The 12,659-nt window shown below is 58.8% G+C and overlaps 1 protein-coding gene across 3 annotated transcripts in view; it reads right to left on the bottom strand.

Annotated features, from left to right (window-relative positions):
- Positions 1-1,304: 1,304 nt before the first annotated feature.
- The window catches only part of NUDCD3 (NudC domain containing 3), an 81,698-nt gene continuing 70,343 nt past the window's right edge, over positions 1,305-12,659 (bottom strand). The window contains exons 5-7 of one of the 3 annotated variants that reach the window (XM_036862895.1): positions 6,482-6,670; positions 2,954-3,099; positions 1,305-1,425 (exon numbers count right to left, since the gene is read on the bottom strand). In XM_036862895.1, the coding sequence (XP_036718790.1) occupies positions 2,989-3,099; positions 6,482-6,670 (300 nt within the window). In that variant the 3' untranslated portion in view covers positions 1,305-1,425; positions 2,954-2,988. Of the gene's footprint in view, positions 3,100-6,481; positions 6,671-12,659 lie in introns of all 3 variants that reach the window. The other 2 variants (XM_036862894.1, XM_036862896.1) reach the window with 2 other exon arrangements.

Consider the following 12,659-nt stretch of genomic DNA (forward strand, 5'->3'; position numbering starts at 1 on the left):
TGGGGCTAGGACAGCAGAGTGGCGTCCAGCTCAGGGACCCGGGTTAAGAGGGGAGGGCAGATCTAAGACCCCCAGCTGGCACCCGACGGTCCTTTCTTCCCTCTGAAGGCAAGCCGGTGACCCAACCTTCAGTTGTAAAGAATAAAACCAAGGACATTAAGACAGATTAGACCAGATAAAACCATGCTCGTGTGGACTGGCTGAGGGGTGAGCTGAGTCTGAGATTACAGAATATATTAATTTTTCCTTGCCCCTGAAGTTGTGAGGAGAGGCCTCAGGATTCCTAACCATGTCCACGGGGGCATCAGGGAGCTGAGCGAGAGCTTGCCAACCTGGTGTCCAGGAAAGGTATGCATAGCAGCGGCCAGGCTGAACCACCTGACTCCCAGACCACGGGGGACCAGTCCCACATGTGCGCCACTGTCGGGGGCAGGAGCTCTGCTCTGGCGCCTGCCCTCTGGCCAAGACGGAGAGAGCACTTACCGAGGACTGGCGATTCCGAGTCCACACACCACTCTTCATTCACAGAAACAAGTCGTCCAACCTGGGCTGAGCCTGCTGCCAGCTGGCCGTCTGGGCAGCAGACTGGAGCGGGGTTTGGGTCTGTTCCCCAGACTGTGTTCTGGGTGGTCAGGTCTTCGTAAGGCAGCTGCCACTTCCTGGACACACTGGCACATAGACTACTCCTGACTCTTCTCCCTCCCGCACACTTTGGAGGCAAACTGTTGAGAGATGGTGCCTCTCCCTCCTGGCAGATTATTTCTGCCCTCGGAGTTTGGAGTTTGCTTGGTAATTCCACTGTTGAGCCCTCTGCACATTCTTCACTCATTCAAGAAACGCTTATCAAGATATGCTCACCAGGTCCTGCCCACCGAGCATGGCCCCTGGAATGGGGGAACGGGCAGGGGGTTCTGGAGAGGCTGCCATGTGACTGAGGAAGGGGATGTGTCACACACCTGTTATGTCCGGAGCGGGTGCAGGCAGACCCGTGAGCCCAGCGTTCCGGAATCCGGGCAGGTAAATGCAGCACTGAGGACCCTCGGGCTGAAGCCTTCTGACTCCTGTTTGGAAATGCACGCAAGCTCTAGAGCTACAATCTTTTCTCCTGACCAAAAGCTTATTAGATTTCTGAAACCTGTGTGAAGTCTCGCCAGGATGCGGGCTGGATGAGAAACACCTTTGGGAGATATTTAGGAATTTCCCATTTTGGCGTTTGCTGTGTACACGGGCCTCAGGGCTAGAATTCAGGTAATGTCCACACAATGAGAACTGTCTTGGCAACAAACGTCACACACAGACCCACAAGTGCTTAAATACAGATTTATTGCAAACCAACACCGGAGACAGGGTGATTTCGCAGGCGTGCACCCCACTTCCTTGGACCTCAGCTGACGGAGCTCAGGGGCCAAACTGCTGCTGCCGGGTCTGAAGAGAGAAAACAGGCAGAGTGCACAGGCTCCAGAGCCCAGGCCGGCGGCGAGGGGCAGAGGTCTCCCACAAGATGGCAAGGGCGACCGAGCACTCCCTCCCCTGAAGCCCGGCACTCCCAGATGCCTGCGAGCTGCTGTTACAGCGGGCGGGTGGGGAGAAACGCAACACTGAAAATCAAATCGGGCAAAAGGAAGAAAACTGACCACTGAGTCCACAGCTCCCAAAGTCTCCCAAATAGCTGAGGTGCAGGCACCACACCCCACCTGGTCACGGCAGAAGACCCCACGGGGGTGGCGGAGGGGAGGAGACAGAGGCGTGTTGAGAATGGTTCTCTCACAGACACGTGCCAGTGAGGCCTTTCACTACGTGGGACAGGTGTGCAAATCCTGAGGGCGCTGCAGAGGGGCCTCCAGCAGCTCCATGAGCAGCCTCGGTGACAAGTGCAAACAGCACGGCCCTGTGGCCCTGTGCCCTCGTGGTGGCGCTTCCCCCAGCCACCTGGTGTCCACACCTCCTGTGATGGCATCAGAGCAAGCAAACGCTTCCCGGGGACCCAGGGATGTGTCTACAGGGCGCTGTGAGCCAGAAACCTGCCCCCACAGACTGTGATGAAGCAGCTCCCACCTCTGCAGTTGAAGGGGGAAGTCTCCAGAAAGAACGCCCCCCGGACAGGGCTCCTTCCTCCCCCAGCCCAGAGGACAGAGCTCACGAGGTGCAGAGACCTGCAAGGTAACCGCCCAGAAGGGCAGCCCCACAGTCCTGGCGAACGGCACAGGCTCTGGGTCCTGGGAGAGCGGTGGGAGCAGAGCCACGAGCTCTGTGCGGTGCAGTCTGGCCTCAGCCAGGAAAGGACCAAGGGCTGCACCGAGCAGCTGACACACCACGGGGCCTCCTGAGGGTGCCTGGCCCAGCTCACTTAGACAAGAACCGGATCCCCCGAGAGAAAAGTGCTAGGCCCGGTGGGAGCAGAGCAGCCCGGTCAGGAGAGGGACAGAGCCTGCCGTGCCTGCACCTGAGGCCACAAGACACTTTCTTCCAGCATCCAGATCCGGCGGCAGGACCCCAGTTTCCGCAGCTCCTCAACGAGGCTGAGGCAGGCGGTGAACGCGTACAGGCAGGCGGGCAAGACCACACGTGAACACACCCAGCAAGAGGGCAAGGCTGCGCTCTCCCCAGACTGGCCAGAAGCCCGGCCCTCAGGCCGCACAACCCTGCCCGCGCTTCTTCAACAGGCGAGCAGCACCCACGCCCGCCCCAAGCGTGAGAACAGCAAGCAGAGAGCACGAGAGCAGCAAGCGGAGGGAGGGAGTGGCTAACGGGCCAGGTGGGGCACCCGCCGGGACACCCCCTGCTCTCTAACACCCGCCCTGCAGCCACGCAGCCCCGCCCTGCTCTAGAACAGTCTGGAGATGCAGGGCCAGCGTGGAGGCCGGGTTCACCCTTGAAAAGAAGGATGGCAAGGGTGAACCAGACAAGCGAGTCCCCGGCAGGAAGGAGCCGAGGGCCGCGGCTGAGGCCCCACCTCCCCGCCGGCGAGGGCTTCCTTTCCTTCGGTCATTAAAACTGCACAGCCCCCGGGGAGATGTTGAACATGGCCGGGTCGAATCGCTGGCCTCGGAAGGGAGAGCCTTCAGCATCCCACCCCTTCTTCAGCATCTCATGGACTTTCTACAAACAGAAAATAGAGAGGTTAACTGTAGTCACCAGGCCCGCACGTCCTAGAGCAGGACTCTGCTCTGCTTCCTCCGGAAGAGGACCTGCCCAGGGTGACAGCAGACCCTCCGCAAGACTGTGCTCCCCACATGCAGATTCCACCCCCATCTTGTCCCCAGCGAAGCACCGGCCATCTTCCTGGCTCAGATGCTGTCCCTTCTCACCAGAAATACCTGTCCAAACTCCAAATGGCCTGAGGGCTACAGCCCACAGGGCTGACTGAGGTGCAAAGAGGGGTTCTCTGCTCCCCTTTCCCAGGGAGAAGGCTGGTGGCCTCAAGGCCTGCACCCGCAGATAGTCTGGGAATGACCCAGGCTGTGACTCAGAGAGACCTCAGGAAGTCTGGCTGTGGACCCACCAGTCACCGACCCCTGCAGCCCCTGTGGGGCAGAGGTCAAAGCTGCTGGATCACGTATCCCAGCACACAGGCAGCCTGGACCATCCAACCTTCAGGGGCAGCAGCAGGCCAAGCACTGTGGCCTGGGCCAGGGCACTGCAGGAGGCTGCACCCATGAGGGAGGTCCCTCGCGGTGCTGTAGGCCCTCCTTCCCCGCGGGTCCCCAGGTCTGCCCTCTGTGCTTCCCTGTGAATGCATCAGGCTGGGAACATCTCCCCTTCCTTCTGACCAGGAGAAACAAAGAGACTCACTGCCACGGGGCCAGAAAGCCCTGCCCACCTCTGGCCTCTAGGCTAACAGACTGAGCTGAGGGGGAAATTCCTGGTATCTGGCGAGGCTGCAGGACTCTCCTCCTGACAGGGGCCTTCTCTTCCCTGTTATTAAACCTACGTGGCGCAGCAGCAAACACATCAAAGATGGGCAGTACATCTCAGGGATTCATCCATATTACTCCCAACTCGGCACAGATGACACACGCCAGGGACCCTGGGAAGAGCACTGGAGGAGTGGGCAGTGCTGCCCGCAGGCCGCCCCCCGGGGAGAAGGGACCAGAGAGGCCGGCCCCGCCCACCAGCCTGACTCCGGTGCTTCCTGGCAGCCCTGCTGGGCCAGGCCTCCTCCTCCGTCCCATCCCTCTTCCTCTAGCTCTTGCCCACCTACCCCTCTGAAGCCCCCTCCGACGCCCCCTCCTTCTCGGTCTCTCAACTCACTCTGTGCCCCTCATCTGAGCACCTCGTCTCCCGAGTGAGCCCTGACCCACCTGACGTCCCCGTGCACCGGCCTCGTCACGGGCGGTCTGACGGGCCCTCACGCTCCAGCTCCACGGGTCCCCGGCCCGCTGCCCGCGCTGGTCCTGCCCCAGGCCCCTCATGGCCACCACCTGCTTTCTTAAGCCGCCCCTCCTCCCCGTAGCCCCCATCTGAAGCCACCAGCCAGTCCTGCTGACTCTCCAGCCGCGATTTCCTTCTTCTCCTGGGGACGCTGTCCTCCGAGGACTACAGAGACTGCCCGTGGCTTCAGCACCGCCAAGTCCAGCTCCCTCACCGCCCGGCCACGCCGGCTCCACTGGCTCCTCACGCCTCCAAAGCTCTTCTCTCGGTCCAGATCCTGCTGCCCGCGCTGTGTTTCCCTCAAGGCCCCGTGTGCTGAGGACAGTCCGCGTGGAAGCCGGGAGGTTCCCGAACGTCTGCTAAGCCCAGAGGAGTCCCAGACAGCAGTGCTGGCGCTTGCACCTCTACTACCACGGCCCTGAGGTCTCAGTCCTCTACTGTCTCCAGCGAGGGGCGGCGAGCTGGAAGCCCCTGCCTGTCCAGGAGCAGGTCAGCTGGGCGAGGGGTCACCCCCGAGCCCTGCCGCCTGCACCACCAGCCACGGGCTCCTGTGTGTCTGCTGAAGGTCTCCGCGGGGCACTGCACTCAGCCAGGCACTCACGTCCCTTCACGGTCAGCACGCTGCCTGGCACACGGCAAGCCCTTCCAGAATCCCTTTCGACTCAAACCACAGAGGTCTTTCCATCAGACTGCAGGGTCTTCAAGGCTCTTCTTCAGATCCTTCTTGATCGGCCGGCCCCATCCCTGAGCTCATCAACAGGGACTCGGCTTCCTACTTGGGTCTCACAGCCAGGTGCCTGCCCACTTCGGGGCAGCGACACCCACACTTTCTTCGGTGGCTGCACAAGGTCCCCTCCCGTCGGGCCAGTGTTCAGAGTGCTCTTTCATCTGGTGGCCACAGGCAAATGCAGCACAACTGGATAAAACTGCCGCCTAAACGTGCACAGAGGTGGGCTGCACTCCGCGTCCTGTGCCCTGCGAGCTCAGCGATTACAGCCAGGGGCCAGTTTCCGTAGACAAGACCAGCAGATGCCCATGATCCAATGGTTAACCGTAGTCCCGGCCTCTAGCCCCAAAAGCCCAGGTGGGTCAGGGAGCCAGACCAAGAGGCGATTCAGAGACTTGGGGAGGGGTGACAGACAAGCCTGGAACCTGCTCAGGGTTCAAACCCCAGCCCTGCTGCCAGACCAGCTGTGGGACCTTGAACACGGGCTGTGACCTCTAAACCTCAACCCCCCTCTCAGGGGTGCTGCAACGGGGACCATGACCCAGCCAACCCGACCCAACCTGCGTGCAGTAAGCACTCACTAAGCGCTCCCCTCCATGGCTCCTTGGCCCTCAAAGGAGCAAGGTGGGCCGTTTGCATGCAAGGTCCGAATGAGACAGGCAGGAAGGACCACAGGCACGCGGGCAGTGGGCGGGGGCGCTCGACGGCCCCAGGCCTAGAACACTCACAGGAGCCACAAAGTGAGGCCCCTGGGAGACAAAACAGGACGCCTGAGAATCTGAATGGCACTGGGGGTGGGGTGGACGGCGGGCCTCGTGTCTGACACATGAGCAGCCTTGGAGATGGGCCGTGTGCCATGGCTCAAACTCCCGGTGCTGTTCACGTGGGACACTGGGAGCTAAAACTAACCTGAGAAAAGCAACCCTCTCTTCTGCACAGAGCCACTCTTCGGAGTACTAAAGCAGAAGGAAGACGGTGCACGTCTAACTAACCCTCCTCTCTGCCACCGCAGGCTCAGGCACGAGCCTCCTCTCCAGTCACTAACTCCCTCCCGTCCCTCCACAGCCGCCGGCCACGCACACTTCTCACGCTTCTGACGTTCGAAAGTGACTTGGAAGGACTTTCTTCCCATTGGCCCTTTGTGGTCAAACCCGCACCGGCCCCGAGGCAGGGTTGGGCCTGACTGCCCCTCCGGTGCTGAGGGTCCTGGAGGGGCTGAGGGGAGGGAGCTGTCTCCACGGCCCCAGCGTGCCAGCTAGCAACACGCGCTACCACCGGGGCCCCGTGGACGACACCTCTTGGCTCTGCACCCGGGCGCCCCGTCCCAGGCAGTGAGCAGCAGCACGCCCCGTCCTCCCCGCTCCGGCCCCGGAAGGCCCGTACCAGCTCGTGGCTCTGCGGCTTGCCCTGCAGCTTCTGGCGGTAGTCGAAGGTGAGCCTGTCCAGGACAGCGTGCTCCTCCTCGTCCACTGTGGCCATGGAGCGCTCCTTGTTGATCTCGTCGATGTCGATTTGCTCCTCCCCCTCCAGGATGGCGCTCCACCAGTACTCGCCCACCTTGTTCAGGCTCACCTGGCACACGAGGGCAGAGACACAGTCAGTGTCGGGCAGGTGGCACTGGGGACCCAGCGGGGGGGTCCGGACCCCAGGCTCTGAGTGTTCCACTCTCCACCGCTATGCCTGGGCAGTGCCTGTGGTCCTTGTCCCCCAGGTCCTCTCAGAAGACACTGACCCCTGAAGGCATCAGCACCCGCACCGCTCAGCCACCAGAACCCCAGCCAGCTCTGACCAGAGGGGGGCGTTTCCAAGCACTCTGAGCTGGCCCATCCGCCGGTACCCGGACCCCATCACGGTCTCCCGAGCTGCCGAGGGAAGCTTGAGCCCGAACAGGAGCTTCTGTCAACATCCACCTGCCCGGGCCCCGCTAGCTCATCCCCCTCCCTCCTGCTGGCCTTTCCCGCCTCCAAGTGCAGCACCCAGTCTCCTACCTGCTGGGGGGACCTGGAACCTGGGGGACCAAGCACTCAGCCTGACAATGACTACCCCCCAGCCAGACGCCCAGGCGCCTTGTCTCACTCTCTTCCCTGGCCAGGCAGCTGCAAGAGGGGCTCCCCAGCCCTGCGACCGCTGCACGTGACTCACCTCCCACTCAGCCTCATGGTGCAGCCCAGTGAGGGACGGGGGGAGTCGGGGGGACACAAGAACTCAGAGACGGGGACTGAAGAATAGCAGGGCTTTGCCTGAAGCTGATGCCAAGTACATGCATCCCAGGGACCACACAGGGAGGGCCCAGGCCACCCCCCTCCCCGTGGTCACTGGCCGGCTCATCGGGAGACTCTTTACTGACTGGCCAAGAACTGACAGGAGGGCTGCCCACGCTCCCTCACTCTGTCCACTCTCAGACGGGATGTAACCCCCACTCATGCCCAGAGGGGCAGGGAGGTGCCACAGAGATGACGGAGCCAGCAGTGAGAGCAGCCCTTCCTCACGGGAGCACCATGAGGAGAGGCTGACTGGCCAGTGGGCAATCCTGACGAAGTGGACCGGGAGCTGGCCCACAGGCGACATCTGTGAAGACACTGCATGCCCACAGGTCCTAAGAAGTCGGCCCCATGGCTCACGGGCTGCAGGGAGCGGTGCTGCCAGCTCCAGCCCTGCTGCCCGAGTCCACGAGAGCCCCGCGGAGCCCGGGTCCAACAGGGTCACAGCAGAGCTAAGTCCCGGCCCTGAGAGCGGCTGAGGCGTGGGCAGTGATGAGGGCGGGTCACACAGTGGAGACAGCCTCCAGGAAACCACAGGCACAGCATGAGTGTCAGATCTCAGCACATTACAAAAGCAAGTCCCCCCACTTCTGACCATCCTGGGTGGACGCGGGCGTGAAGATGGCAGGGGTGAGATGGCAGGGGTTCTGAGCACCCTCTGCCCACCTGATCAGATGAATGACCTCTACCCTGCCAATGCCACTGTTTACATTCAGGGTGAAGCTTCTGTTTCCAGATGCTCTGTCTAGCCAGCTTCTGGCCAACTGTACTCCCCTGTTTGCACGCGCGGACCTGACCTGGCCCTCAGAGCCCCCAGTGCCGAGCGCTGAGCCCCGTCTTTACAGAGCTGCAGATCACTGCGCCAGTGCAACAGAAACCTTCCAAGGGGGAAATACATTCTCTTCTTACCATTACAGGAGAGACTTCTGAGGAAGTCGGCCCTCTGTATCCACAGGTTCTGCATCCACTGAAGTCAACCAACTCCAGATCAAAAACATTTGGGGAAAAAAAAATTTCCAGAAAGTTCCAAAAAGACTTGAACTTGTCGCACTTCAGCAACTGTTTACATAGTATTTACATTGTATTAAGTATATGATGTGAAGTCAACAGGAGGATATGCCCAGGTTACATGCAAACACTACACCATTTATATAAGGGACTAGAGTACCCTCGGACGTTGTATCCTTCGGGGGGTGGGGAGGGCTGGGTTCTGGAACCAATCCCCTGAGGATACTGAGAGACGACTGTAAATCTCCAGAGACAACAGACCCTTTAGACTCATTTTCCTTGTATCTTCGTTAGTCGTCATCATGGCCGAGATCTCTCTAACATGTATCGTTAGTACTCACAACCTCTGTAAAATACCCACTATTACCTCTACCTAGAAGTCAGCGCCTCACCTGGATCACCCAGTGCTACAGGCAGAACAGAGCCATGCTCGGGCCAACAGCCCGTGACAGCGCTGTGGGGTCAGCCCAATCCCCACCCCGGGGCTCTGCTGCTGTCCCTGCGCATACGAACCACACACGGGGTGTCCCAGCCAGGTCCACACACACATCCAGGCCCGACACAGCTCGGGGGCACAACGGGACTGACCCTGAAAACAGGGAGCCTGGTGGGCCTCGCTGCCCTGGCCTCTTGTGTCCACAGAACAAGTCTGCACGGGCACTCTGCAGACCCAATAAACATCAAGATGAGCCCAGCACCACAGTAAACATAATGTAAGGTGAAATTCACATTAACATAAAATTAGCCATTTCAAGGTGAACAGTTCAATGCATTGAGCGCGTTCACAGGAGTCTGAGCTATCACCACCTCTATCTAGTTCCAGAACACTCATCACCGCAGAAGGAGAGCTCGTGCCCGTGAGCAGGCACTCCCCACTCTGTCCCTCCCCCAGCCCTGGCAACAAATCATTTATTTGCCTGCTCTGGACATTTCCCAAAAACGGACCCACAGGCTATGTGTCCTGTGCCTGGCTTCTTTCACTCAGCACAATGTCCTCACGGTCCATTCACATGCTAGTGGGTCAGAACTTCATTCCTGTTTCAGGTGGAATAATACAGAGTGCAGCATCAAGAGGACATGCGTGAAATGTTCTTGGAATGGAGCTCAAGGATTCAGGTCTAAGAGTAACATCTCTGATAAAACAGTCTGATGGTTTAACATTTGGTTTTGATTTTTCAACATTTTGTTATTTTTTTCTTAAATCAGGTGTGTGGAGGCGTAAGCTGGCCCACAGTAAAATTCACTCTTCTGAGGGAGCATCCTATGAGCTTCGACAAATGCAGCTACGTAGCCACCACTGCTATCAAGCCACACCCCAAGCGCACAGTCCCCTTTCGACGGCGACCCCCTCAGCCCGACGCTTGCTTTGCCATTTCGTTGGTCTGTGTCTGTTGGTCTGCTCTTCTCGGGGCGCAGTGGCCTGGTGTTCAGCCATGCTACGCGCGCCTGGGGGTCACCCCCGACACAGGCCGACGCACCTGTGGGTGGACAGGGGGGTGTTTCCAGGGTTCAGCGGCCACCTACCAGGCTGCCTGCAGGGCTTTGTGGTCTCCTTTCCCCTTTGTAGGTACCCAGCAGTGGGATTGCTAGGTCCCATGGTAAGTGCACATGTAACTTTATAAAAACTGTCAAACTGCTTTCCAAACCGCCTGCACGGTTTGGCCTTCCCATCCGCAGTGCAGGGGAGCTCCAGGAGCTCCACACTGTCACCAGTCCCTGCTCCTGTCGATTCTTTCCAGGAGCCAATCAAATAAGTGTGAAGTGACATGTTGCTGTGGTTTTAATTGGTATTGCCTTAATGACTAACGACGTTGAGCATCTTTCCATGGGCTTATTTGCCATCTCGTTTCTTAAAACATTTTATTTAGAGTAATTTCAAACTTACAAGTTACTAGAATTATTCAAGTACAAAGAATACCTTTTCCTAGAGTCACCCACTGTTAACATGCTACGCCTTTTCTTTATCACGTGTATGTGTGTCTGCACATACGCTCTCACTCTATGTGTGTAAGTTTATAATATGGGGTAAATTACACAGTATTTTTTCAGAATCATCTTGGCCCTTTACCCCTAATACTTCGGTGAGTGTCTCCTTCCTGAAGGTATGGAAGTTCTTTACTATAGTAACTTCAGCTCACCTTCCCTCCTGCACAGGATCCAGTCCAGGGTCCTGACTACATCCTAGTGGGCCTGTCCCCTTTCATCTGGAACATTCCACCGCCTTTGTCTTTTGTTGTTAAGGACCATCCTTCGTTTGGGGTTTGTTTGGTGCTTCCTCCGGATTAAGCTCAGGGATGTGCCCCCGCAGAACCTGCACAGGTGATACTGCAGCCCTCCTGAGATGTCCCCCCTGCAGGCACAGATGTCACGTGGCCGCATTCCCGGGGTTCCTCCCTGACTCCATCTGCCCCACAATATGGCAGGGACACGACACTTCCAGCCCCAACAGGTGCTGTGCAGGGGCCAGCAGGGGCCTTCTCCTCCATGACGGAGCCACTTACCCCTCTGTCGTCAGCACCGGCTCCTGGACACGTAGCATCTCAATGGCTCACTCATTCCCATCCCTGATCCCGCAGCGCTCAGTGCCCCATCTCGGCTGGTCACGGGTGGTTGCTGTGACCTGATAACACACCCTCGTTCCTTGGCTTTCCTCCAGGTTCCTTTTAGCAATCGGTCCCAGACCCAGAATCAGTTTCTCAGGGGAACCCCCAGAGTGCTGGTTGAACAGTTTTCCCAAAACGTCCTCAGAGAAACTTCCAACTCCACGTGGCTCAGCTCACCTCAGCACCCCAATTGGCATGATGATGATGACTCACCCACACTCATCTCCCTCCCCTCCTCTGTCACACAACGCTGCTTCTATTCAGAGAGGGAGGCAGTGCGCCCGGCAGGGAGGACGGCCCCTCGCAGCTGCCCGTACGTGGGATCGAGCTTGGGCCAAGGAGATGCATGTGAAAGCTGTGGGACGGTGCTTCAGAGGGGCACCTTGAAACCAGGACAGAGGACAGGGAGAGGCAGCGGGGGCCCGCTCAGCTCCAGGAGCTTCTGCGGGGAGGACGCGGCCCCGGCCAGACCACTGGCCTCTCAGGGCTCTGCCAGAGGCGGCACTGCGGTTGGCAACCTCCTGGTTTTAATGTCGTCAGCAAGCGTTTCAAGCTTAAACATTAAAGTACTGTAGGGCCAGACAGAGCCCGGCCGTGGTGGGCTGTGGCTGCGAGGCAGGTGACCACGCAGTGCCAAGCTGCGTCTCCACTCTCCTCCCCCGCGGGACGAGCGGACGCACGCTCTGTCCACCAGGAGCGTGGTCTTCCGGTTCTGCTGACACGTCCCTTCTATTCACGGGCAACTTCTCCAGAACGTGCGGACTCAGGCTACCTGCTTCTCAACACCCGGTGGAGATCCAGGGGCTGGTGATGATGCCAAAAATGTGACCACCTTGAGAAACACGATGGGTCCTGAGAGACATGAGCACTGAAGGCCAAGAACTCGCATTTCAGTCCCTGGACTAATTTCCAGGCTTTGGGCTCTTGCCAAAATACTAACGTAATTTAACCTGTATTTTAAGCTGAACGATGGCCCCTCAGAGCCAGGCAGGGGGCCGGTGGCCACCAGCGACAAAACAAAAGTGGTGAACCACTGCACAGAGAAACACACATCCCCACTCAAAAACAGCCCAGTGCCAGGGCACACAGGGGTCTGCTGATGTCACAGAAATCCGACGTCCTTCTTGGAGGAGCCCACGGCAATGGCCAAGGACTACACTCAGCCTGTAACTCTACTTCTGAGAACTGTAATCTAAATATATAATCCAAATACGGGGGACACAGCTTATATAAAAACACTCACAGGTTCAAGCACCAGACACACCCAGTAGCGCGAGCTTTAAGGCAAGCCGACGAAGGTCTGTGAACACTCTGCAGCTACTGCACCAGCTTTAAATGACTCGAGTGTGGATCGTGTCAGCGTGTGGACGGGCGTCACCTCACGAATGGCTACAAACGCCAAGACCGCAGAGCCTCAAGGGCTCGAGGCCATGGCCTGCAGGTGCCCACGGCAGGGCCATTAGCCCCACCTGCAGGGAGAAACCAGGACAGCGAGCCGAGGCGGGTTCTGGGACAGAACAAGGCATGGGGGGAGGCCCTGATTTCACGTCTCGGGAACCAAGAAAGGAGCTTGCCTCAGAATCAAGAAGCCTCGTTTAACATTCTCGAGTGTGGGAGGGAGGGAGGCAAGAGCTGTCATCCGGGTTTAGCTGCCACCCCTGCCTGCTCTGAAAGCCTGCCCGGGCGTGT

Source organism: Balaenoptera musculus, chromosome 9 (assembly GCF_009873245.2).
Source record: "Balaenoptera musculus isolate JJ_BM4_2016_0621 chromosome 9, mBalMus1.pri.v3, whole genome shotgun sequence".
NCBI lineage: Eukaryota > Metazoa > Chordata > Mammalia > Artiodactyla > Balaenopteridae > Balaenoptera > Balaenoptera musculus.